The sequence below is a fragment of the Lactuca serriola genome, chromosome 1 (assembly GCF_051521515.1).
Source record: "Lactuca serriola cultivar US96UC23 chromosome 1, Lser_US96UC23_V15, whole genome shotgun sequence".
In the NCBI taxonomy this organism is placed as follows: domain Eukaryota; kingdom Viridiplantae; phylum Streptophyta; class Magnoliopsida; order Asterales; family Asteraceae; genus Lactuca; species Lactuca serriola.
In genome coordinates this window covers 71,171,194-71,196,294 of record NC_136408.1, presented here as the reverse complement: position 1 = coordinate 71,196,294, position 25,101 = coordinate 71,171,194, and the positions used below count along the sequence as shown (strand labels likewise).

General features: G+C 36.1%; 1 protein-coding gene and 1 long non-coding RNA gene across 2 annotated transcripts; both read right to left on the bottom strand.

Moving 5' to 3' along the window:
- Positions 1-1,920: 1,920 nt before the first annotated feature.
- Positions 1,921-7,325, bottom strand: LOC145091827 (uncharacterized). Its single transcript, XR_013702289.1, has 2 exons — positions 6,485-7,325; positions 1,921-2,109 (listed from the first exon to the last, which is right to left on the bottom strand). It is a non-coding gene; the product is annotated as an uncharacterized LOC145091827 (long non-coding RNA).
- A 3,917-nt stretch (positions 7,326-11,242) lies between these two features.
- LOC145091819 (sucrose-phosphatase 1-like) lies at positions 11,243-13,883 on the bottom strand. The gene is made up of 7 exons (XM_079029632.1): positions 13,643-13,883; positions 13,070-13,150; positions 12,649-12,948; positions 12,463-12,564; positions 11,900-12,385; positions 11,573-11,806; positions 11,243-11,497 (listed from the first exon to the last, which is right to left on the bottom strand). Exons 2-7 carry the CDS (start codon positions 13,127-13,129, stop codon positions 11,402-11,404), a joined length of 1,278 nt encoding a protein of 425 aa, XP_078885758.1. The 5' UTR covers positions 13,130-13,150; positions 13,643-13,883; the 3' UTR covers positions 11,243-11,401.
- Positions 13,884-25,101: the final 11,218 nt, after the last annotated feature.

The window sequence follows — 25,101 nt, the reverse complement described above, 5'->3', positions numbered from 1 at the left end:
AAGGAAGTCTTGGATCCAGAATCACTAACTATTTTGTAAGGAGTTTGAGGTATCAAGTTCTTATCTTGATGGCTTGATGCTTAGATCTCTCTTTTGGGTTAAATGGTTATATTTTAGCCATGGATTGGATGGATGATGGGATTAGAGCGCCCCAAAGCCTTATTCTTCCAAATCTGGGTTTTCATGGTCTCTTTTGGCATAAAGGTGCCAACTTTATGGATTTAAGGGCTTCATGCATTCATTAAGTCCCTTATTAATCCATTCTTGAGCTTTTGAACTTCTCCTAGGCATGCATGAATGTAAAGTTGGCAACTTTACATGGTTTTCCAGCTCTAGAGTGTCATATCTGCATTTTGGGGCTTTATCTTTGAAGATTAAGTGCTTAATGGTTAAGCTCTCACTCTTTTAAGTCTAGGGTATGTGTTTGGACCCATTTCGGTGGTTCCTAAGGATAAAGTTGGAAACTTCACCCTTACAGATCTCATTTTGGTCGAGATCTAAGCTTTGGAGCTCTTGGATTTGATGAAGGCAGCTTAATGTATTAAGTTGTTGGGTCATGGGCGAACTCGGCGAGTTTGTTGGTCAACTTTGCGTGTTGGCTTGGTTTTTCCTGGTTTCAAGTTGATGGAGAAACACGGTGATTTTGTTGGTCAACTCGGTGTGTTGGGTCAACATGGATTGTTAATCTTGACTTTGACTTTTGTCTTGGACCAAGTTTGTCCTAAGGGGGTACTCAAGGTAACCTAAATTGTACTAAGGAAATTATGGGCTTAGAATAATGTCCATATGGGGTTGGTCCTAATTTGGAAAATTGGGCCATTAGTGGGCCTTTGTGGATCTTTTGGTTTTGGGCTTGGGCCTCAATTTTGGTTCATGTTGGGTTAGGGGTAAAATGGTATTTTTACCCCAAGTATGGATTTATGGTTATGCATTGGAACCCAATTGTTAATTGGGTGTTGTTTTGATGATTGCCAGCAACCAGGGATCGTTTGTGTGATTCGGCAGTGCAAGGTGAGTCTCCTCACTGTGTTTAGTGGGTCGAAGGCACCAATGCCGACCCATAGTTTATTATGTTAGGATGCTAGGTGTCTGTGTGACTCTTGCATGTGTATGTAATGGTATGTAAGTTGGGTGGGGCCCAATGGTTATTCTGTATGCTAGTATCAGGTTATGCTTATACGATTTGTATGTGGGCGTGGCTCGATAATTGTACAATATGCTATTATCTTTGTGCTTTTCGCATGTGTTGAATGTTTATATGATTATATGATTATGCGAGTGTAGACGGGGATTGTAACTCAGTAGGTGGGGCACGTTATGTGCTTAGTTATGCATGATATGAAGTATCTTGGGGAACTCACTAAGCTTTGTGCTTACGACTTTCAGTTTATGTTTCAGGTACTTTGGTTTTCAAAAGGGAAGGGCTCGGGTTGATTGCATGACACACACATTTTATGTTCCGTATTTGACTTTGTTCTGGGATTTATACTCGGATTATAATATATCTATTTTGAAACACGTAATGGATGATACTTCTTCTATAATTAAAATGGAATTTTATGTCAATATTTATGGTATGTTACAAGTTCTACAACTCCATTAAGTCACTTTAGATTGAGTGCCTACGAGTCTTAATCCTTAAAGTCACAAACTTGCCACTAAAGACATAAAATTCTCATTTAACCCTTTATGGTGTAATTGCACAATCTCTTGTTTTTCTTCTCTTAAACCCACTTATCTCATCTCATAAAAGTGACTTTGACTTATCTTGACTAATTTCAGGAAGCCGCATCTTCACAAATTCATGAAATCCATCTAAATGACCAAATTAATCTTTTGGTCAACAACCTCTTTAAGTCAATTATTTATGAATTTCAGGTTTCTTACAAAGATGAAAGTATGGGCGTGTAACGACGTAAATTTTCAAACCAAAATTTTCATTTTTAAAACCACATAATTCTCATAACATATCTCACAAAAATCCCATTTATTTAATTTACAAAACGCAACTCCATAATTGTTCGATTAATAATCCAGGATCCTCAAAACATAACTTTTTCTCTTGTGTGTACAATCGAACCGGCACCTTCCCGCGTTCCTGAGGAGAACCTGAAACACATCACATAACACGGTAAGCATGAAGCTTAGTGAGTTCCCCAAAATACCACACACAGCTCATTAGCTACTTTAGGCTATAACTTAATAAGACCCTCCAATCTATTTGTCTCAGTGGGACCCTCCGGTCCCAACTCAGTAAGCTCATAATAACAATATTCAACATAAATCACAAAGACATAATGCAGAATATCAAGATACACAGATAAGCACAATAAACATCTCAATCGCACAAAGGTACCACTCATGGTAAGTATAGTGAGAAGACTCACCTCGGATGATGAACAACCCCTATAAACGTTGTTGCTACGCACCGGCCACTAACTCTGTGCCAAACCCATAGTTAACCTAATTAGGAACTAAGTCCAAACTCTCACTCATTTGGTCTAAAGGTAGTCCACTAACCATCTCATCAATAACCTAAAACCCATTGGGCCCACCAGGGCCCAATAATAAATGGGCTCTCCCGAGGCCCACTTCTCAAATCTAAATGGCAACCCCAACTCAAGGGCCCAAAGAACTTATATATATTCCTCTGGTCCAAAACTCTATTGCAACAAGCCCAACACTCAAGGCCCAAAATGAGACTTAGCCTAAAAGTCCACAATGAGGTTACGCGGGGCGTACCTCCCTTGGCACGCTCAACATACTCACGAATCCAGATTGGCCATCGGCGACATTGGGGCAGTACGCGGGGCGTACAGGAATACGCTCAGCGTACTCCCCAGATTCACTCTTTCTACTCATTTGGTCTTAATCAGTTAAGACATTAACTCAAATCCCAAATCTGGACTCCCTAATGGCTCTTACTCCATAAAGTCAGTGACTTTAAGCCTTTGCATGGCTGATAAAGTCCCAAACCCAAATACACTCACTCTTTACTCCCAGAAATGCTCATATCTCATGCATGGAGAGATCTTGATAACCAAGATCTTATTTTTATGACTCCAAACGACTAAAACTCTAAAAGCATCTATAAGGACATATATTATACTATGAAGTTCATCAAACTCATAAAGTTCCAAGCTTGGGACATAAAAACCCAAAAATGGACTCAAAACAAGAACTAGCACAACAATGAGCAAGTTTCGAACTTGATACCTCTGGAAGATACAACAATAAGTGTATAACTCAGATCCAAAAGCTAAATGCTCAAGCTATTCTCTTTCAAGGCTCCTTCTTCTTCCAAGGACAAACATAACAAATCACCACCCCACTAGATCCACATAAGAAAGCCACCAAGATTCAAACTTTATGCTTCTTGGAGCTAGGTCAATATGATTAGGGCTTGGATCCATAAGCTCCAAGCCAAGCAATGCTTCCTCAAGGAACTCCTTCTTCCACAGTAAGCACCAAAAACTTCACTAAATCACCAAAAAGCTCAAGAATCACTCTAATGGAGGCTTAGGGTCGATTTCTAGGGTTTAGAGGGATGGAGGTTGAAGATATTAGGGTTACATTATGAGATAATGAGCTTAAATAGGGTCCAAGACCCTAAAATAGGGTTCAGGTCTGATTGGCGTACGCCCAACGTACTCCAAAGAACATTTACGACCATCCCGGTCTGTACGCCCAACGTACTGCCTTCTTCACTAGTACGCCCCGCGTACGCTTTGTGTACGCCCAACGTACTCGGCTAATCCTGAAACCACGAAACTTCCGAAGGCCATAACTTCTTCGTTATAAATTCGTTTCCGACTATCCTTATATCCACAAAAAGGTAAAGAGAAGCCCCACACTTCTATCAACTTTATTCCTCTTGAAGCCCACTCGAACTCAGATCCAAATTCATGAAAAGCCCGCACCAACGCCTTTAACAATACATTTGGGCTCTAAAGCACAAACTGAACTCTTTTATCACACAACCTACCTTACCCACATCCCAAAAAGGCCTAAACCTTTCTCTTTCAAAGCCTCAAAACCTTCTCATACTCGGATTAAGGCCCACAGGCCTTAAATCACAAAACAATCTGAAACATAATGTTACAGGACGTGTTACCAAGCTTCCGCTGAAGCCTTAAGAGCTAACTAATCAACCGAGTGACATGTTTAGATTAGGGTTTTGACACCCAAAGATGAAAGAGAGAGATGGAGAGAATGTATGTGTGTGAGAGAGTGAGAGAGGACCTCCATGTAATAATGAAATAAAAGAGGGGCAAAATAGTCTTTTAATGTTAGATTTAATAGAAAAACTAATGATATGTTGCTCTAAATATTATCTCTGCAAAAAGAGTTTCATAAATATTATATTAGGGTAAAACGGAAAAGAATTATGACCATTTTGTGGAATTTTGTACTAATTTTACTTTTTGAATCGCTAAACCAACTCTTAAAAATAAGCTTATTCAAATTAGATTTTCAATTTTTTCTTATAAAAGTAGAATTTAGAATTTTAATAAAATATTAGTTTTCCATTTTTTAAAGCTATGAACTTTTTTTAAGTTTTTAGATTTTCAAATTAAAAAAAAATAAGATTTTCAAATTCACTAGAAAAACCATTTAAAAGAAAGTTATATGTGCACATATAATTTTGCACAAATAAATTTGAAATTTACACAAACCCTAAAATCTGACTTTTTAAAAAGTAGCAAAAGTAATATTTTATAAAATTCCAAAATTTTGCTTTTAGTATAAAAAGATTGAAAATCTAATATGAAACACGAGGATATGATAGGCATATCCAAATATATAATTACTTACAAATTAAGTATTGTCTCAAGTTTCAGACACAAACAACAAAAGAAAAAAATTTTTGCACCTAAAAGAAACTTGATCATCCAAGAGAAATTAAAAGATTATTCCAAGCGAGGATGATCAAAGAAATAAAATTTACAAGATAGCTAACCAACGTGGTAAAAACAAGTGATCCTAATGTGTTGTCTTATTGTACCCCAATAATACACTAGATATGTTTGTCTCCAACATACATTAAAAACATTTGGGACATAGAGAAATAGAAAGGAACCTCAACATGGCTTCATGAAGTAATACGATCTATCCATCACATTAAAAACATTTGGGAAATATATTGTAAGCATTGCAAGGGTCTAATCAACGTGACGTACACTCAAACTATGTTGATGTTATACAATATGGTTTCAACGCCACATGTCATGTCGACCCAGAACGGAAAATCATTAAGATACTTTTTCATTTCTTTACCAAATCCTTTCAAGAACAACCTCGATGGACATCTTCTTCCTCATCACAGATTCACCGCTACGGCGATAACAAGTAAGAGATTTGCCACGTCAAACCCCTCTCCACATAGAGAATAAAAAACATGTTGTGCCTTACAGTGGTTTCTCCTAAACAATTTAACACATACAATGACACTATCACTCTCTGCTACAAAACGTAGGCTCATAAAATATGGTGTTGAACATCGATGGAGGTGGCTTGTATAAACGTTTAGCCTCCATAGTCTTCATGGTATCACCGATGTATGGAGCAACACTGAAGGAACATAACACTTTCACTAATGCTTTAAAATGCATATTTAGTGTCTTATGGAAACATTGCTTGTACAAATGTTTAGCGTCCAAAGCCTCCATGGTATCCCCACCGTTTGGATCAACATCAAAGAAGCATAATACTTTTACATTTACTTTAAAATTGCCATATACTACCTTACAAAGAAATCACATGACGTTGGTGTTGCCTATTGTTCCATAATGTCATCTCCTTGGCATGAAGACCCCACTCCATGACAGTCTAATATATTTTTAATTTCTGATGTGGCGATAACATCATTTCATTTCCCCCGTATAACCAATGAATCTAGGATACACGGATTTCCTATTCTCATACTTACTTTTACTTTCTTGCCTAGATGTAAATGAGACATGTTTAACAAACTTGACATATTTTAATATTTTAATAAATGGATTACCTATTTAAAAACTTAAATGGTCTCTTTAGATGTTACTTTTACAGGTTGTATGATAAAAATCATCAAGATGTGTCTTATAGACCCGATACACATTGTTTCTATCTTAAAACACCAGTTGTAAACTAATCATTATAATTACAAAAACACAAAAGAACTAACAATATGTAACAACAAACCATTTATATGTTGCAGAAAAAAACATTAACTTTTGTCTAAAACCGATCCATGTGACATTATTATTTAGTGGCACAGACAAAACAATGTTAAATAAATAATAATGCTCACTCAATCGTAATTACGATGAATTGGAAAACAAAATTCATTTTCTTGATTTAAAAAAAAAAAAAAAAATCTTCAATTGAAATTCAGAGAGTCTGATTGACAAACTTCAGAGAGTCTGAATGGCAACGAAGGTAAATATCTACACTAAAAGAGATCAATTCTAAAAAATTTCCAGCATGCAATGATGAATCGTACCGTACAAGTCACATGTGCATGACTCACAGAAGGTCGGCAATGGTGGCGAACCGAACGACGTCTTTTGGTTGTGTTCAATCGACTCTTTGAGAGATGCTTCTCCAGAACCCTGTTCCATAGAATTTGTCCCACATTTCATTCTCTAATTCAATCACTTCACTGTCAAACACCATCGGTTTCATCATAAATCTCTCCTCCGGCGAATCGATCAACAGTTCCGTCACGTCGTAGCTGATCGAATGATGAATCAATAACTCACCCGCGTCTGAGCTGCTCCGATCACCATCTACATCTACGCCTTGGACCAACAATCCTTTCTTTAAAAGCCTGCGGCGACGCTTCTTCCTCAACGCCTTCCGGAACAGCCCAGCCGGAACACCGTAAACTGCTAAGACCAACAAGTTCATGAAAGCGAACGGGCAGCAGCAGCAGACCGCCGCACACTCAGCCGTCGTTCCACCTGCGACCTCCGCAAACCGATTGTTGGACGGATGTTGTACTTCTAACAACGGCTGCGGTCCATCCACCGTATACTGCCGGATCACGATTTTTCGAATCGTCATAATAAAAGTATAAAACCAAATCCAGATTCAACTCACACATAAACCACCGAGCCCTTTCTCCTTCCTTATGCAAACAGCGATCCGATTAATAAAGGATAATAAGATTAATCCGATCTTCTAAATCGCCGGAATATGGTACACAGCCGTGAAACAGAAGGATTCCGATGAGAGATTTCCTCCGATCGCCATCCGAGTCGCTGCAAACTTGTGAATCCGCAAGGTCTTAAGGGGTCATATAAGGAAGAAGGGCATAAATGTAATATTTGAGTCATCAAAGGGTTGATATTAATGTTTTCGTAGAGTCCAAAATGGATACTGGATTTTTAGGAGAAAAAGGTACAATAACAGTCCCTCAACATTTTATCTATGTCCTTTTTTAATATTTTATGTTTTTTTTAATAACAAAGTAACTTACAAATTTGAATCGTATATATCGAGAATTCGGATCATAACGGAAAAATCCAAGATTCAAGAATTCGGTTAATCCGAATCATTTTGACACGAATATAAACTTTGGTGCTTTTGATATTAATATGGAAACTAAGATTATGTCATCAAAGACTCCAACTGAATTAGGAAAAGCAAAATGGAAGAATCCGGCTGAATTAGGAAAATTAAAATGAAGAATCAATATAACAAAACATAAAAATCAGTATATTTTAATTATTTTTATGGTTTACCAATTATATTTCAATAAAAGGTAACGAAGTTTAATTAATTTTAATATGCTGACCATTTTGACACGTTTTGACATTCTCTAACGTGTTATAGTGACCACAACGAAAATTTTAAAAAAAATCTTTGGTTTTAATAGAAAGTTTACTGTAAATTTTTTTATTATAAGTCCGGAAGGTATGGAGCGGGAAAGGGGAGCAGGAGGGCTTCCCTTTCACTGGAACACCGCCCCCTGGCAGAGGGAAGCAACCCACGAGAAAGAGGTGGGGGGAGGGGTGCTGCACTCTCTCTCATCATTTATTAGGTAGTTATTATTATTATTATTATTTAAATATTTATAAAATTATATATCTACTAAAAATAAAAATACATCAAAATTCATGATTTTTAATTCCTTACAAAATGAGTATAATATATGTATTAAATATATATATTTTTTAAAAATAAAAAAAATAATGATGGGAGCTTCCCACCCATTCCTTGAGTTTTAGATTAGGAAAAATGAAAGTGAAAAAAAAGATGGTGTGACTCACAAAAAATGAGGGAAACACCCCTCTCATACCCTCCAGTCGAACTATTAAATTTTAGAAAACAGTCTGTTATTAGATTAGTTATTAGATCAAATTGATCCACATAGAAGAAATATAAAATTTAGATTATTTTCCTTAATGAAACAAAAATATAATGGTTAGAAGTTAAAACAACAAAAATAAACAAAATAGATCTTTTATGTAATTTGATTATATATATATATATATATATATATAAATTGAATCGTGGATCATAAAAATGACCTATGCTTCAATTTTAATGATCCATTTTTTTTCAATTTTTTTTTCTCTCGAATGTAGTACTATGCTCGATTTTATGATTTGTATTTTTTTTTTAGATTTTTTTAAGGTGTCCTCATGAGTCCTCATTTAAAAAAGAATACTCACCTGATCCTGTTTATATATATATATATATATATATATATATATATATATATATATATATATATATATATATATATATATATATATATATATAAACAAAAAACCGTATAAAACCCTAAAAATCATAAAAATGCATAAAAAATGCTTAGAGATCACAAAACTTTTTTTTTTAAATTTTTATGAAAAAATCGCATGTTTTAAAATAAATTTGCTGATTTTTTTTGAATTTTTTTTTTAAAATTTGATTTTTTTTTCAGTGAATTTATTAAAAAAAACTGCGATTTTTTTATAAAAAAATTAAAAAAAAAAGTTTTGTAATCTCTAAGTATTTTTTATGCATTTTTCTGATTTTTAAGGTTTTTTTGTTTTCCAAATAACCCTTCCCTATATATATATATATATATATATATATATATATATATATATATATATATATATATAGGTTCAAATGTGAATTGACATCTATTGTGTGGACGTATGGACAATTCTATTCAATAAGAATGACAAAGAAAATATGGTGTTTGATAATGTGAATACGTTCAATATTACATAATTATTATCATTATCACACATTGTCACTAATTAAATCGTCTATAAGGTTATTATAGATTATTATTATTATTATTATTCTCATTTTGTCAGAATGTTGTCAGGATGTTTATTGAGTCGTATTCTGTAAGAGCGAAAATGAGTGAAAAATGATGTGTGAGAACAAAAATAAATAAGAATTAGTGAAAATGCAATGACATGACAATAATTGTGTGAGGTTGACCGTATTCAAATGACTAAACAATTTATTCTTTTAGTAATTGTCATAGAATATCATTGTCCACACGTCCGCACAGTAGTTGTCCATCCACATTATAACCTAGTCGTGTATATATATATATATATATATATATATATATATATATATATATTACACGAATCGTCCTTAGTATACGGTCTAAATTGCTCGTTTAGTTTTTATTTTTAATTTTAGTTTTTATTTCAGACATTTTCTTGATTGTTTTAAACTTATATGTTTCACTCATGATATAAAAAGACTATTTTACCCTTTATCCATTTCTTATTTATTTATTATTATACGTTTACAAATTTAAAAACCCCAACCACCTCCCTTACCGTTTTAGAAATCGTTTGCGAATCTTGAGTTTTGGAGTTCTTGAAGCACGTGTACACTGTCTCAATTCCCAGGCAATCGTACCAAAAAGTCGACTTTCTTTTTGATTTCCTTCTTGATCAATGACAACGGAAGCATTGTAGTCATATCCTAAAATTCCCTATTGTATAAAGCACATGTATTTACTATTTTGTGCGTGCACACACACATATTTGATTCCTTCTGCGACATTCGTTCTTTATATCTTAAATCCCTAATTTCAGCCATATGCGAAAGTGATGGTGGTTTGGATGTTTTCCCACATGGGTGTTTTAAATGTTGTTCTTTAGGTGTTTTGTCTCCGTTGTCCTTTCTCTTTTTCGGTATTGTACCAACATACAAACACCCATTTGTGTTTTGTGTTTCTATGCGTCTCCTCCCATCAGTAACAAAAAGACCAAAAATAGGTGACATATAAGGATTATAAGTGAATATGGTGGGGTGAGGACAGAGGCTCAGGGGTGGTAGGAGTGGGGTGAGAAGAGATATATATTTTAATAATTAAAATAATTTAACAAATGAATTAAAAACATAAAAAAGTAATTAGTAAGAGCAATATAATCATTTTATGTCATTCGTGACGAAACGTGTAACTATTAAATATACTAAGGGATGGTCCAAATTCAAAGTAAAAATTATAGACTAAACATGCAATTTAAGCTATACACGAAGGACGATTCGTGTAATTTATTCTTATATCAATAAATATACTCTAGGGATAATATATATCAATAATATTGTTCTTTTTTCTTCGGGTGGTCATACGTTTCACACACAAACACATCATTTTCAGCCAGTGATGAATTAGCCAATATGACGTGTTTTGACGAAAATACATCTAGATTATTTCAAAGAAATTATGGATTTTAATAATAACATTAACGAATTTTCAAAATCTTTAATGTCACTGAAGATTTGAATCCATAGACGTCAACGATGCATAAATACAGAATTTAAATAATCAATAGAACTCCTTTTTATTTCATCCTTCAAGGTTTATATCTTTAATGTTTAATTTGAATAATTATAGTTTATGGTAAAATAAAAACTAGATTTAAAGTTTGCCATTGCTTTTCTTGTTTCGAGTTTCGACCATCAAAGTGCCGACTTGAGCATGTATTTATTTATTTTCTATAAAAATTAAAACACATGAAATTGACATCTTTTGTCCTCTAATATACGGAATTATGCAAAATGTTTCCTTCACAAAAATCAGATAAATATTCTTTTCTTTCTAGAGATTGGTGTGGCAGAAGGTCAAAAATGACTTTTTAGTCCATATCCTTGTAAGTACTATATTCTTTTTGTGTTCATCAAGGTTAGATGTATCTACCAGAAGATAAGATCAAATGGACCAAACGAAAGAACTTTACACAAGATCAGTCATATTCTTCTATATTTGCTACCTCCCTCCTAACTAATATTTGGTAATAATCGTTTCATCATATATAAACATTATATAATAATTAAAATGTCCATAACAAACCTACTTAAAAATCATTACACCCGTTTCTAAAGGTTACATGTTTTAACCTTAATTTATGAAACATGTTGTTTAGTTTGTGATTTGTGAAAGCATTAATTATAAGAACCAATCATTTTGTGTATTCTGTGTTGTGGTATTGATCCATGTCTGATGCACATGAATCCAAGTCAGCCCTTCTGCAGGTTTCACCCCCTAAAACCAACAAAAACACATCAAGAAACACTAAAGGGTAATATAGTCATTAATGATAGTTTTGAAAGCCCTTACCTTTGAGCTAACTACAACAGTTGTCAAACAACCCTGTTGCTTTTCACCAGTTTGTTCCCATTTCTTGAACTTCACAAGCCACGTGTCTGAATCAATCTGTGATGGGAAAATTTGATCAACCCAAACTCGATATTGTTTTCCCTTTTTGTCCCCACAACAGTTTTTTAGTTTATCAATGCAATCATGAAGAGATTGCTCAACTCCACATGGATGAACAAACACACCAGAAGCAGACTGCATAAAGAAATATGTATAAAGATTGATGAATATTCTTATGATTGCTTTTACTTGGGAATGTAAGGGTAAAATGGTCATTTAGTAACATACGCAAACAGATTTGAGGTTGCTCAAATAGACATCAGGACTTTCAACTTCTGCACGTCGCCACCTCTCGAAAAACAAGTAAAATTTGACTACTTCATATGCAGGGTCAAAATGGTCCAACTTTGCATCTGAAAGATCGGTTACATCTCTAGATGATATATTTGTCCCCAAATTGAAATGACCAATAGCTTCTATGATACCACCTGCACACCTGTCATTTGCATGGATGATTTTAGGGTTATTTTTGGCATTTTCAGCATGCCACTGCAACAATTCTTCCTGTGCATTGTTCACCATGACACCATGGACATCTGGAATGGTGAAAAGCTCAGCATCATTCCCTGAATCTCCACATGCAAGGGTATTTTGGGGTAATTTACCCTCGTCTTTTAATTTTTTATGTAGATAAGCAAGAGCTTGTCCTTTCCCAGCACCTTGGGGTAAAATATCCAAATCCATCCCACCACTGTAAATTATTTTGACATCTAACTGACAAACAAGAAAAAAAATTGATGAATAATTAAATATGTCATTAAACTTTTTAAAAAATGAAGTTCAATTCTCACCCCTCGGTTGACTAGACTTTCAGAAAGTATCTTCATTACTTCCTGAGCTTTTTCTTTCTTGACAAAGAAGCTAGCTTTATGTTGGCGTTGCTCAGTTTCAGGCTTAAAAAATCAAAATTATTGTAGTTATAACTAACTGGAGAGGAGATAAATATTTATGATGCTATCTATGAATGATTTTGATACCTGTAATGTGAGTTCTGGAATCTTGCTTGTTTCTTCAGAGACTATCTTTTTATCCCATTTTTTATTCAAAAACTCAACCCAACCTTCATCTGGCACCATGTTGTTACCATATGTTATCTCAGTTCCCACAGACATTATGGTTATGTCTGGGGTTAACATGGGCTTCTCTTTCCTTAACTGTTTGTACAATGTAGGTGATCTTCCTGTTGAGAACACTAGCAGTGAATCATGGCGATATTTAGCCTCCCATAACGCATTGAACCTTAGTATAGAAAGGTTCTCAGGATCATGATGATCAACCTGCAATAAGTCCATAAAGGTAGGCTTAATTGGTGCAATTAGTCTTGGTTTAGTTTTAGGAACATGATACATCTAAATGTGAAGAATTGGACTCTCGAATCTCCATGAATGTAGCACCTACCATGGTGTGATCAAGATCTGATACGATCATGAGACGTGGAGAACTAGTAAACCTGTCCATGATTGTCCTTGTCGCTAAACCCTGCAAAACCAGTAGCAAGGTTAGTCCTGAGTTATACACTTAGTAGTGAATGATGGTTAATCTCGCCCATAAACTTGCATTCCGAATCTAAACCATGTGATGAATATAGGTATATACAGGGAAAATCACATTTCCAGGACTTAGATTAAACAAGCAATTAAGACAATGATTAGAAGGAAGTGTAATCAATCGTGAAACATGATGAAATTATTTAATATACATTCATGAACATTTATAATTGAAGTCACTCATCAAAATCAAAGAAGTGAAGAACTTCTTTGATCTCGCAAACGACTCGTTTAGGAAAAAAAACAGGGCTCTGTAACCGACTAACGGAAATCAAAATAAAGTCCGGGAACAACATGCCTCAATTAGGAAATGTGCAGGTGAACAATTAACATGAAATCGATTTCCGATGAATAGTTTTTTCAGCGTAAACAAATCGAGATGCAAAATGCATGTTCCGTTCTGAGAGACAGAGAGATTTCTTACCGGGGAAAACAGGGCTACCGAATCAGACAAGATGATGGTGATAAGTAACGAATGGAAACCTAAAATTGCGACATTGATTGGTAAATTCGTGACCTTCAAATTTTGTTAGCCCTAACAACACAGAGATCAGAGATGGTTGATGAAAACTTGAAAAGCATTGATCCAAGTTCTGTGGCGTTGTCTTGTCTCATCTCTCATGTCACCTTCACCTCGCCATGATATTTTTTCGTTAAAATCAGTTTGTATCTGTCGACTACAACATCTTCTATACAACCGGGGCCCATACGAGGCCACACGTCTGATGGAGGTTTTGAAAGTATTTATTTTTTGTCAGATTAAATATTAGTTTTAATTTTGTTTTATAAGACTTGTCAGACGTAAAACTTTTTTTCCAAAAAAAAGTTAAGGTTTTTATTATTTATTTATTACTTTTTTTGAAAAAAATTATATAAAACCGAATATTTAATCTGAAAAAACTTAATATATAACTAGAAAAGTGTCCCCCGTTTGGCGGGGTCGGAAGCCTTCAATGTCGTTTTTCAAAAATCCTTCAATGATGTTTTTTTGTTATAGTTAAATGGTACTGCGTTTAGGGGTTAGCAAAAACCGCACCGCAATTAAAATTAACCGCAATCGATAAACCGCAACCGCAATAGAAACCAACGGTGAGGTTTTCTATTTTTCAAAAACCGCAAATTTGCAGTGCGGTTATTAGTTTTTAAAAACCGCAAAAAAACCACACCGCACTGCATTTATTATACACAACTTTTTTTTTATTAATTGTTAATATATTAAATATTAAAAATAAGACACGTTTCATGAATGAAAGATTAATAAAATACTAGAATACAAAAATATGGGTTTTTGTTATGTTTAACTTTGAAAAATTATGAAATTAAACAATTTTAAGAAATTTATTGTTAATTACTATTAATTTGATGTTTTTAAGATATTAATTGTTTGTGATTTAAGTTAATTGTCTTATACATTATGGTTTTATTATTATTATTATTATTATTATTATTATTATTATTATTACAAGTAATATGTTTGAACTCTTAAAACCGTTTGAGCTCTAAACTATGGTTAAAAACCACACAAAATAACCGCACCAAATCCATGTAGTTAATAACCGCAACACAGAAAAAACAAAACCGCACCGCAAAAATAACTGCCTAACCGCATCGCAAAAATAACCGCACCAAGCGGTTTTGAAAATGGATTAACCGCAATTGCAGTTAGTGGTGAGGTTTTAGTTAATAACCGCACCGAACCGCACCGCGCTCACCCCTAACTGTGTTTAATATTCAATAGCTTGATTACCACGTTTCTATCAACCGTAGAGTAAAAACCCAATTTCTTTTCAAAAGAAACCGGAAACCAAATTCAAAGCCTACCATACCATATCAAAGATATAGCATACACAAATAGTAATGAAAAACATAAAAAAAAAACTATAGTCCTTTAGCAGTTCATGAATGAACAAATAAAACCGTTGATTCAATAATGTGTATGTAACCTCACAACCTCTTTGTTCTCCAATTGATCCAACATCTCTTTACCCTTGTGAGAAAATTCACGACCACCCTCTTTTGCAACCTCTCCTTAACTATGACATCCCCAAAATCTCGGCCAGAAAAGACCGGTATCATTTATGCTTTTTAAACATTTTTAGAGTAAATCCTTTTGATTTTTAAAAGATATGCGGAATTTGTTCCCAAAAACAAAACATGATAAAATAGATTTTTATCAAAACATTTCATAAAGAAATATGATTTTATTTCATAATCAAAAATCGGGATGTCATGTTCCGATATAGATCATAAAGCATAAACGATAACATTACAAGTCATTCAACAAATATATACATATACAGATTTGTAAACAAAACAACTTGATGATTCATCCATCTTATGCCCTTGCGCCACTTCCTGTAATACAAATAAACTAAGTGGGTCAGGCTTGGGAGCCTGGTGAGCATATAGGGTTTTCAACCCACAATAAATAATTATATTTAAATTCAACAATCAACAATAACCCGATTATCCATTCCCGTTATCCTCATTTTACGTCCCTAAAACAACATCTATTATAAGGAACTTAATTTAGGATTTTTCATCGGGACGGACATTACTGTAGAGGGGCTTCCTCAACAATAAGTGTCCTAAGGCAACCATGTGGGGGGTAGTGTACACCGGTGAACACATCGTTCATAACACCTACAGGTTATGAGCCTGCTAACGTTCCACATGATTGTCTAGAATAGTCTGTGGTCGTCATCCATACTCTGTTAAATGACTAGAATAACACCAACAACATCGAGTCTCTCATTTGTTTATTACACACTAATTATCTACCCATGTTCTACCCAACATATTAGTAGATAAAAATATACATTTTTATACAAAGTTTAAAACCTATATAGCATGCTCGATCAATACATTTTTCCACATAACAGATGAGGCACACACACATAACACGTATTTCATAGAGAAAAAATCAAATCTATGAGATAGAAGAAAGTGAATATACATTCACACATATAATCAACAAAGTATACACGTACACGTATTCCGTATAAAATACTTCATAATAATGTGTTAGAAGAAAATGACTACACACTCACTTGATCAGAAGATGATCGGGCAGCACTACGACTTGCAGAAGTAGTGTTTCTCCGTAGATCTGGAAGATCTTCACAAAAACCGGGCTCCTCGCGGGCATGGCTTCGGCTCGGAAATCTCACTTCTCGGGATCCTCGGGGCTTCGTAACTTGCTTCGGGGCTCGGGAATGATACCAGGGCTTCGGGATATGATTGCCATGCAAATCGAGGCAAAAACTAGAGAGAAGAAAGAGCTTGAACAAGAGAAAATGGCTGATCTCGGTTTCTATTTATAGGCTGCTGGGTCTGGGATTACGCTGGGCGTAATTTCCAGGTACGCTGGGCGTACTTTGACGTCACTATATGCTTCAATTGGTGGCACTCGAGTATTGGTCAGAGAAGTTTCATCCCTCTGAGTACGCTGGGCGTACTCAAATTACGCTCGGCGTAATTTGACTCGTCAAACTTCTAAATTGCGTAACTATCGCATACGAGCTCCGTTTTCGACGTTCTTTATATCCACGCGTAGGTCAGACCATACTCTACAACTTTCATTTAGACTCCGTCGGCTAATTTTGACTTTTATTTTTATTATTTATTTTTAGAAGGCCGGGACAGAAAAACTTCGTTATAAATTCATAAATTCTTCGTCCAACGTCCGTTATTGCCTAACTTTTAATCGTTTCACTATTAACAACGAGATCTTCGATTCTCGTTTAGATTGTTTCGGCCAAAAAACCGCTCGATCTCAAATCGAGTATTCGGGTTGCATACTGCCAAGTCGAAACTTCAGAAAATCATAACTTTCTCATACGAAGTCAGATTTGGGCGTTTTATATATATTCAGAAACCTCGTTTCGGCCACTACAACTTTATGCAAAGATATCGAGTTTATTTTACACTTAAATTTTGACGCTCATTTTATTCTTAATTCATTAAATTATAATAATTAAGAAAATACACACATAATTCACATAATTCATGTAACTCACAAATAATACATTTTTATTATTTCAAATTGGGTTACAAAGGTTAACCTAGACTATTACATCAACATTAATGACAAGCCCAGAAACACAGGCGTTACAATTCTCTCCACCTTAGAATGATTCCATCCCCAGAATCACACATCAACAAACAAATGCGGATAGCGACCCATCATGTCACTCTCCGTCTCCCAGGTGAGATTCGGCCCATTCGTGTGTTTCCAACGGACAAGCACTAACTCGACCATCTTACGTCGCAACTTCTTAGTCTTCGGTCAACGATTGCCTCTGGTTCTTCAATCAACCTTTTGTTCTCATCGATTCTCAACTCCGAAAGTGGAATCATGTCGGGAACTTCTCCCGTGAACTTCCTCAAATAACACACATGAAAAGTGTTATGGATCCTATTCATTTCTTCTGGTAGTTCGAGCTTGTAAGCTTGGTCCCCAATTCTATGAAGAACTTTAAACGGTCCAATAAACCTTGGACTTAACTATCCCCTTTTACCAAATCTTATAAGTCCCTTCCACAGCGAGACTTTAAGCAAAACCGAATCTCCAACTTCAAAAGTCGCCGGTCTTCTCTTTTTTTCAGCATAACTCTTTTGACGATCCTGAGCTGCTAACATTCTCTCCCTAATTATTTTCAACTTTTCAACAGTTTGATGAACTATCTCTGGTCCCATAAACTGCTTTTCCCCAGCCTCAAGCCAACAAGACGACGTACGACACTTCTGTCCATACAAAGCTTGATAAGGTGTCATCTTTATGCTCGAGTGGAAACTATTATTGTAGGAAAATTCTACCAATGGTAAATGTTCATCCCAATTACCTTGGAATTCCAGGGTACATGCTCTCAGCATATCTTCAAGTGTTTGTATCGTCCGTTCGCTCTGACCATCAGTCTGCGGATGGTAAGCTGTACTTAAACACAACTTGGTACCCAATTCCTCTTGTAGACTTTTCCAAAATCGTGAGGTGAAACGACTGTCACGATCTGACACAATTGTTAACAGAACACCGTGAAGCCTCACAATTTCCTTTACGTAAGAATTCGCAAGCTTTTCCATAGACCATTTCTCATTGGCTTCTATGAAATGCGCACTCTTAGTGAATCGATCAACGACCACCCAAATCATGTCGTGACCACCTTTTGTTCTGGGCAGTTTAGTGACAAAATCCATAGCAATGTCTTCCCACTTACCCATGGGTACAGGTAAAGGTTCTAAACTCCCATATGGTTTCTAATGTTGTGTCTTGACTCTCGCACAGGTCACACACTCCGCCACATACTTCGCAATGTCGAGCTTCATCGTCGGCCACCAGTAATAGGGTTTCAGGTCCTTATACATCTTTGTGCTACCGGGATGAATGGAGTACATGGTTTTGTGAGCTTCTTCCATCAGAAGATCTCTTATTCCTCCTGACTTAGGTACCCAAATCCGATCTTGGAACACCTTCAGTCCATGAGTGTTTATACCGAACACCAACGTTTTGCCCAAACGTTCCCCCTTTCGGTCATTCTTCTCAGAAGCTTCCTCTTGAGCTTTCTTTATACTTTCCACAATGGTCGAGACAACTTCAATTCTCAACGCTCTTGGCCTTTTTCTTCCAAGATTGACCTTCCGACTGAGAGCATCAGCAACAACATTTGCTTTACCGGGGTGGTAAAGTATCTCACAGTCGTTGTCTTTAAGTAACTCTAGCCAGCGTCGTTGTCTCATATTCAATTCCTTCTGGCTAAAGAGATATTGGAGACTCTTATGATCAATGAAAAGTTTGCACTTCGTGCCATAGAGGTAATGCCTCCATATTTTCAGAGCGAATACTACCACTGCCAACTCCAAATCATGAGTCGGGTAGTTCTTTTCATGCTCTTTTAGCTGTCGAGATGCATATGCGATCACCTTATCTCTTTGGGTCAAAACGCAACCTAATCCAACACGCATCACTATAAACAACGAAGTCTTCAACCCCATCGGGTAGAGAAAGAATCGGTGTCTCGCATAGCTTCTTCTTTAGTTTCTCGAATGCTTCTTTATGCTTATCACTCCAAGCATAGGTAGCTCCTTTGTGGGTCAAAGCTGTCAATGGACTAGCGATCGAAGAAAAGCCTTGGATAAACCTTCGGTAATATCCAGTTAATCCCAAAAAGCTTCGGATCTCCGTGGGACTTTTTGGTTGTTCCCACTTCATTACAGCTTCAATCTTTGCTGGATCAACCATTATACCTTCTTGGTTGACCACGTGACCCAAGAATTGGACTTCTCGAATCCAAAAATCACATTTGGAGAACTTAGCATACAACTTCTCCTTCTTCAAGACTTCTAACACTTCTCGCAAGTGTCTACCATGCTCCTCTTGGCTCTTCGAGTAAATCAGAATGTCATCTATGAACACTATCACAGATTTATCTAGGAACGGATTACAAACCCTGTTCATTAAATCCATGAATGCTGCTGGAGCATTGGTTAGTCCAAACGACATAACCAAAAACTCGTAGTGTCCATATCGTGTTCTGAATGCAGTCTTCTCTATATCCTGCTCTCTTACTTTTAGCTGATGATATCCTGACCTCAGGTTGATCTTTGAAAAATAACTTGAACCTTGTAGTTTATCGAACAGGTCATCAATCCTCAGCAACGGATATCTATTCTTTATCGTTGCCTTGTTCAGCTCTCTGTAATCGATGCACATCCTCATACTTCCATCTTTTTTCTTCACGAATAACACCGAAGCTCCCCAGGGCGATGAACTAGGTCTTATGAAACCTTTGTCCAATAACTCCTGAAGTTGCATCATCAGCTCCTTCATCTCCGTCGGTACTAGTCGGTAAGGTGCTTTTGCTATTGGCGTCGTCCCTGGTAACAAGTCGATCCGAAATTCTACTTGCCGATCGGGCGGTAATCCAGGAAGATCTTTGGGAAATACCTCCGGATAATCACACACAACGGGAATATTTTGCATCACCTTCTTTTCCTTCTTAGCATCGATCACGAATGCTAAGTATGATGTACACCCCTTGGTCAAACATTTTCTGGATTTCATTAGAGAAATGATTCCAGAATTTACTCTGCGTTTGTCTCTATACACCATAAATGATTCCTTCCCAGGCGGGTTCACTTTCACTATTTTCTTCTTACATAAAATTTCGGCATCATTGGCGCTAAGCCAACCCATTCCCAAAACGATGTCGAAACTGTTAAGTTCTATAGGCAATAATTCCTCGTGGAACTTATTCCCATTCAAGTCAATTAAGATGTTTTTCATACGATGGCTAAAAGGTACAAACTTGCCACTAGCAACTTCGACTAATAAAGCATTATCTAGTCTATCGACAGACAAAGCTAGTTTTCTACCAAATTCATGCGAAATAAAGGAGTAGTTGGCTCCAGATCAAATAAAATTTAGGCAAGCAATTTGTTTACGATAAAGGTACCTGAAGCGACATTAGCTTCATCTTTGGCAGCTTCCAGTGTCATCTGGAATGCTCTCGCCTTCAGCTTTGGCGGAATGTTGGGTTTTGCTGCCTCCTTCTTCTTCGGACAATCTCTTGAGATGTGCCCTTCCTCACCACAACCATAACAAACATTCTTGGTGAGGGTGCAGTCGTTGGCATAATGCCCTGGATTTCCACATTTGAAGCATGTGGCTTCCCCGCCGCACTTCCCATGGTGCTTCTTCTTACACTTGTCGCACCATTTCGCCTCTACCTTTCCTCCACTTCCTCTCGAACCAGATTTTGAGAATTTACTTTTCTTGATGGACCCTGAAGATTCCTCGAACTTCCTCTTTTCACCAACCTCTGACCTTTCCAGACCTTTTTCCTTGATCTGGGTCTCAACATTTCTAGCAGCCTAGATGACGGCTTTCAATGTGGTTGCTTGCTTAACCATTGGACCATAGTCCGCTGGTAGTCCGTGGGCAAACTTGTTGACCTTAGAGAGTTCTGTTGGTACCAAATATGGGATAAACTTCATCTTTTCTGTGAAACTAGCAGCGTATTCAGTAACGCTCAATTTCCCTTTCTTCAAATTCTGAAACTCATTACTGATTTCCAGAAGGTCCTGCTCGGAGCAGTATTGCAGTTTTAGTTGTTCCACAAAGTCTTCCCAAGACATTTTGCTTGCTTCTCCCTTGGGCATAGAATCAGCTAACAACTTCCACCAACTCAACACGCCAGATTTTAGCAGAGGGATCACAAGAGCGGTCTTTTGCCTGTTGCTGCATTCACAACTTTCAAACATTGTCTCCATTTCGGAGATCCAGTCCATAACTTGCACCGGTGTCGGGCTTCCGGATAGACATGGTGGTTTGGATGCCATGAAATCCTTATACTTGCACCCACGACCATCATTTCCTCCATACTGATTGTTGTGTCTAACCACTGGTGGGTCGTCTTGACCAATGATCCCACTAAAGTTTCCTCCTTCAGACTGCCCTCCATTCTCCTCGGGCTCTTCCACTTGAATTGACGATTCTTCACGATTCTGCCTAAGCAGACATCTTGTTTCTTCCATCTGACGATCCAACATCATTTGAATCATCATTTGTACACCAGCCATTGTTATCGGCTCAGGTGCTGCTGCTACGACATGTATTTGCTCAATCACTGGTGGTTGATTCCTGTTTTCATCCGCATTTCCAACTCCACATCTTGTTCTCACCATTTTTGATCTATACACCGAATAAGGTGAAATTAGATCCTCATTCACGATAGAATTTCAATTCATCCTTATTACTCCAAACGATTACATGCTAGTTCTAATAACGTAGACATACGCTTAGAATCCTACACACATAAGGTTTCCAGATCCGGTCGACAACAGACCATAGATCCGAACAAATAATATCATATATGCCAACATATAACATTTAGCACATAAAAGCATTTTAGGCAACTTTCCTAAAATAAACTAGTGCTCGTGTCTGAAATATAACAGACACACATCTAACAACCTTCACTTAGCATTCTAAGTTTAAGTCTAGAAATCCTACAAATTCCTAGTTCGCAACTAATGCTCTGATACCAACTGTGACATCCCCAAAATCTCGGCCAGAAAAGACCGGTATCATTTATGCTTTTTAAATATTTTCAGATTAAATCCTTTTGATTTTTAAAAGAGATGCGGAATTTGTTCCCGAAAACAAAACATGATAAAATAGATTTTTATCAAAACATTTCATAAAGAAATATGATTTTATTTCATAATCAAAAATCAGGATGTCATGTTCCGATACAGATTATAAAGCATAAACGATAACATTACAAGTCATTCAACAAATGTATACATATACAGACTTGTAAACAAAACAACTTGATGATTCATCCATCTTATGCCCTTGCGCCACTTCCTGTAATACAAATAAACTGAGTGGGTCAGGCTTGGGAGCCTGGTGAACATATAGGCTTTTCAACCCACAATAAATAATTATATTTAAATTCAACAATCAACAATAACCCGATTATCCATTCCCGTTATCCTCACTTTACGTCCCTAAAACAACATCTATTATAAGGAACTTGATTTAGGATTTTTCATCGGGACAGACATTACTGCAGAGGGGCTTCCTCAACAATAAGTGTCCTAAGGCAACCATGTGGGGGGTAGTGTACACCGGTGAACACATCGTTCACAACACCTACAGGTTATGAGCCTGCTAGCATTCCACATGACTGTCTAGAATAGTCTGTGGTCGTCATCCATACTCTGTTAAATGACTAGAATAACACCAACAACATCGAGGCTCTCATTTGTTTATTACACACCAATTATCTACCCATGTTCTACCCAACATATTAGTAGATAAAAATATACATTTTTATACGAAGTTTAAAACCTATATAGCATGCTCGATCAATACATTTTTCCACATAACAGATGAGGCACACACACATAACACGTATTTCATAGAGAATAAATCAGATCTATAAGATAGAAGAAAGTGAATATACATTCACACATATAATCAACAAAGTATACACGTAACACGTATTCCGTATAAAATACTTCATAATAATGTGTTAGAAGAAAATGACTACACACTCACTTGATCAGAAGATGATCGGGCAGCACTACGGCTTGCAGAAGTAGTGTTTCTCCGTAGATCTGGAAGATCTTCACAAAAACCGGGCTCCTCGCGGGCAGGGCTTCGGCTCGGAAATCTCACTTCTCGGGATCCTCGGGGCTTCGTAACTTGCTTCGGGGCTTCGGGATATGATTGGCATGCAAATCGAGGCAAAAACTAGAGAGAAGAAAGAGTATGAACAAGAGAAAATGGCTGATCTCGGTTTCTATTTATAGGCTGCTGGGTCTGGGATTACGCTGGGCGTAATTTCCAGGTACGCTGGGCGTACTTTGACATCACTGTATGCATCAATTGGTGGCACTCGAGTATTGGTCAGACAAGTTGCATCCCTCTGAGTACGCTGGGCGTACTCAAATTACGCTCGGCGTAATTTGACTCGTCAAACTTCTAAATTGCATAACTATCGCATACGAGCTCCGTTTTCGACGTTCTTTATATCCATGTGTAGGTCAGACCATACTCTATAACTTTCATTTAGACTCCGTTGGCTAATTTTGACTTTTATTTTTATTATTTATTTTTAGAAGGCCGGGACAGAAAAACTTCGTTATAAATTCATAAATTTTTCGTTCAACGTCCGTTATCGCCTAACTTTTCATCGTTTCGCTACTAACAACGAGAGCTTCGATTCTCGTTTAGATTGTTTCGGCCAAAAAACCGTTCGATCTCAAATCGAGTATTCGGGCTGCATACTGCCAAGTCGAAACTTCAGAAAATCATAACTTCCTCATACGAAGTCAGATTTGGACGTTCTATATATATTCGGAAACCTCGTTTCGGCCACTACAACTTTATGCAATGATATCGAGTTTATTTTACACTTAAATTTTGACGCTCATTTTACTCTTAATTCATTAAATTATAATAATTAAGAAAATACACACATAATTCATGTAACTCACAAATAATACATTTTTATTATTTCAAATTGGGTTACAAAGGTTAACCTAGACTATTACATCAACATTAATGACAAGCCCAGAAACACAGGCGTTACATTAACCCCACATAAAAAATATGCCATTAACCGAAAGAAAGTAAGTACAATTACCACATTAAACATCATTGTGAAGTGTTCTTTATATATGGTATAATTACCGCATTAAACATCATTGTGAAGTGGAGGCGGTGGAACCATAGGGACCTATCTTGCATATATAATAAAATTGAGAATTGTATAATATATAATAAAGTTGAGGGACCATTTCTATAAACTTGAGAATTAGTATAATATATAATAAAGTTGAGGGACCATTTATGCCAACATATATAATAAAGTTGAGAATTAGTATAATATATAATAAAATTGAGGGACCATTTCTATAAAGTTGAGAATTAGTATAATATATAACAAAGTTAAGGGGCCAGTTTTGCCCAAAGTCTTAAAAGATTAGTGTAGTTAATTAATTACTTTCGTTGATTATTTTTACATGTATAGTTTTTCTATTTTAATTTTACTCATTAATAAATTAGCGAACGTATCGAATCGTATCATAATATTAATGAACTTTTACTTATATCTAGGGAGTAATGTTTATTCAAAATTAACGAACCGGTCATATCCACGTCAAGATTCAGCTTCAAGATATTAAAGTAAATCACCTAACATATGTTTCATAGCCATGATACTAATGCCCATACAAACAACATGGATGGGAATATCAAAGAACTTAGTTTACCTAAGTATCAACAATCAAAAGAGTTACAATGAGAACTAGAAGAAGTGTAATTGAACATAATAGTACCAAGTATGCATAAATACTAGTTTAGACTTTAGGGAG